This window comes from Dendronephthya gigantea, unplaced genomic scaffold (assembly GCF_004324835.1).
Source record: "Dendronephthya gigantea isolate DGI-Jeju-01 unplaced genomic scaffold, DenGig_1.0 000211F, whole genome shotgun sequence".
NCBI lineage: Eukaryota > Metazoa > Cnidaria > Anthozoa > Malacalcyonacea > Nephtheidae > Dendronephthya > Dendronephthya gigantea.
In genome coordinates this window covers 209,537-212,500 of record NW_021163221.1, presented here as the reverse complement: position 1 = coordinate 212,500, position 2,964 = coordinate 209,537, and the positions used below count along the sequence as shown (strand labels likewise).

The window sequence follows — 2,964 nt, the reverse complement described above, 5'->3', positions numbered from 1 at the left end:
GCTCGACCACTTTGCCCTTCGTGCCACAGTGCTCCATATCCTCTCTTATCTGCTGAACAGTGGGCGGTCATGAAGTATACATTAAGCTTTCTCTTGTAGAAAAAGTTCGATACTTCAGCTGTTGGCAAGGCAAACACATTTTGCAAATCAAAACACACTGTAAATTTGTTATTATCCTTTCGATCATTGTCTCGTTCAGTCTTAGTTTCCTCCTTCCCTCTTAGGTGAGCTTCAAAATTTTGTTGGTCTTCCTCAGCTGGATTATTCTGAATTTTCATTGCCTCACATGTATCACATCTATCTTTTTTGGGTACATGGAAGGCAATGTTAAATTCGTCATTGAATATTTGTCGGTACAGATGGATTTTACCAGGTGCGACTCCATTACTGGAGCACTGTTTCACATACTCTTCATAAAGAATTGTGACATTAAGACCTTCAGGCAAATATTCTTTTTTTGTGTTCTCCCTATTGTAGTGGGATTCCAAACGAGGCAAAGAATTTATATGTTTGCGGATTCTGTCCTTGATTTCTGGTGAAACTACATTGTTTGCACTCTTTCCCCATTGCAAATTTGCAGGTGTCCCACACATTTTCTGTTTGTTTGCATGATAATATTGTATGCGTTTGTGGTTAATATCCAATGTCGTTAAGTAAAATACTTTACAGACTCAAACATTTTGGGCATTAACAGGAAGGCTATAACTTAGACTGTTTTTCTTTTCGGCATGGTGTTCCAGCTTTCGAACTTTTTGTTGATTCTTGCTCGGTTGTTTTTCCATAAAAGTGCAATTTCTCGTTGTCACTCATTTTCCAAAACTCATTGAAGATAGCAGACCTATCTTCCTCAGTAACATTAGAACGACATTTAAAATTACATTTACTGCAATCTTTCTTTGTTTTCACAGACCTTGCAGCTTGCTCATTCCCACGACTGTTTATATACTTTTCTCCAGATTGTCTTTTATTCTTTCTAATGTTCCTTTTCCAACTAGCCGGGTTACGCTGGCGCTTTCGAGTCAGAGGAACTCCAGTGCGTTGATGAACGTGGACAGTTCTCTCTACCTGTTGCAATTGACCAGGTACATTTTGCAAGTCTGTCAGGACAGAATTTTCACCAGTGCTAACTTGTTGATTGGGTTCATCATGATCTACAAAAAGTAAATACTACATCACATTTTGGAAGAGGAAAATATATTTACCTCATTTACATACTTTAGAAGTAAATTTATCTGGTTGAGGCAGTGTCCCAACAGTATAGTGTACGCATTGACAAAGAATTTTTGTAATGCATTAACACATACATATTGGTAAATCCCACTCACATACCTGTGGTCTAGGAGAATGAGGAACTGAGTTGACTGAGAAATTAACCTTTCTTACAATGACAAATATCTGCAATTTTTGAATTGCAATCGTTTTTCATAAACTAGTGTAAACAATTATAAAAATGTGAAAAGCATTTTTTTAAATAAACTAACCATTTACAGAGGAAACTTATCTTTGTAATCCTCCAAAAAGGATAAAAAAAGACAATGTTATGTGTCTTACAAAAAACGACTGCCACCCAAAACGGCAGATATTCATCACTGTAAGAAAGGCTAATTGTCCTCACCCACAGGGAAAGGTAATTGTCCTCACCCACAGGGAAAGGTATATTAGACACTGTTGCGGCACATATCTGAACCTGCAGAACGGATTAGTATATATTTACCATCCCCACCCCCCCCCCCGCCCCACCCACACGGGCAACCAAAGTAACAGAATGATGACATAGCCCTCGACGGGGGTCACATTTACAGTAAAAATTGATCTGAATGAGGGCCGTAGGTTCAATTCCTACCAGAGGACCCTGTGCTGCATTTTTCGCAGTCATTCCTGGTCAGGTCTTAAAGTGTATATATATTCACTTGGATTAAAAAACCCAAAAACAGCATTCTAATATCAATTCCACCAAGTAGTCCCTTGTTGCATGGGCAATGGGAAGCATTATGAAAATATTTATAGTTCATGCACATTAAATAGCTTACTATTAAACCTTACCATCAGTTGAACTCGATTCATCATCAAATAATTCTCCTCTTGGATCATAATTCTCATCAACACCAGAACTATTTTCATCAAAATCGCTGGTATCCTCTGCATAATCTGCAACAATATCCGACCTAAAATTCATATAAAACTCATCATTATACTGGGACCAATTCCTTAGTATCTTTCAGGTAACATATCTAAGTTCAAATTCCTATTCTCTTCTTAACTGATGTGAGAAATACAAGTCCAATTTGAAATACAAAAATATGAAAATGCTAAAGTTAGTGTAGATACTAATTTTCATTTTTTCGGCCATGTAATATATCAATTTTCAGTCCAATTTTAGCGTATATGACCTCTCGTAATCAATGTCTTCTCAATTAAAGTGAAAAATACGGCTTACCTTTCCAATAAATCGCTGATTTCATTCTCCTTTAAAGTTTTTAATCGCCCATGCTTTCTGGCAGCCATCTTGGAAATGTGATAGACCTTTGTGACTTTGAAATTATGCTAAATTATGCAGATGGACCTTTGTAGCTTTGCCACTGACATTAAAATATTCACAATATCCACATAAATTAGCAATGGACATAGACCTAGTTAACTTTAAAGCTGTTTGAGACATAAACCTCAATTTTGACAAATTTCTCAGATAGACCATGTTAACCCTCAGCTGACGATATATACATATATAGATATATACATATATACATATATACATATATACATATATACATATATACATATATACATATATACATATATACATATATACATATATACATATATACATATATACATATATACATATATACATATACAGCTGATTCAATTAAGTTTGTGACAGGCAATAGGCAAATGTAAATTGTAAGCGCGAACAGTGTCATGGGTCCAGTGCATTTGACTAACTAATGCATCGACATATTTTGA

At 35.8% G+C, this 2,964-nt stretch overlaps 1 protein-coding gene across 1 annotated transcript; it reads right to left on the bottom strand.

Moving 5' to 3' along the window:
• Positions 1 to 699: 699 nt before the first annotated feature.
• On the bottom strand, positions 700 to 2,687 carry LOC114539661. Its single transcript, XM_028560273.1, has 3 exons — positions 2,438 to 2,687; positions 2,044 to 2,165; positions 700 to 1,151 (listed from the first exon to the last, which is right to left on the bottom strand). The coding sequence occupies exons 1-3, from the start codon at positions 2,503 to 2,505 to the stop codon at positions 700 to 702; spliced, it is 642 nt and encodes a 213-aa protein (XP_028416074.1). The 5' UTR covers positions 2,506 to 2,687.
• Positions 2,688 to 2,964: the final 277 nt, after the last annotated feature.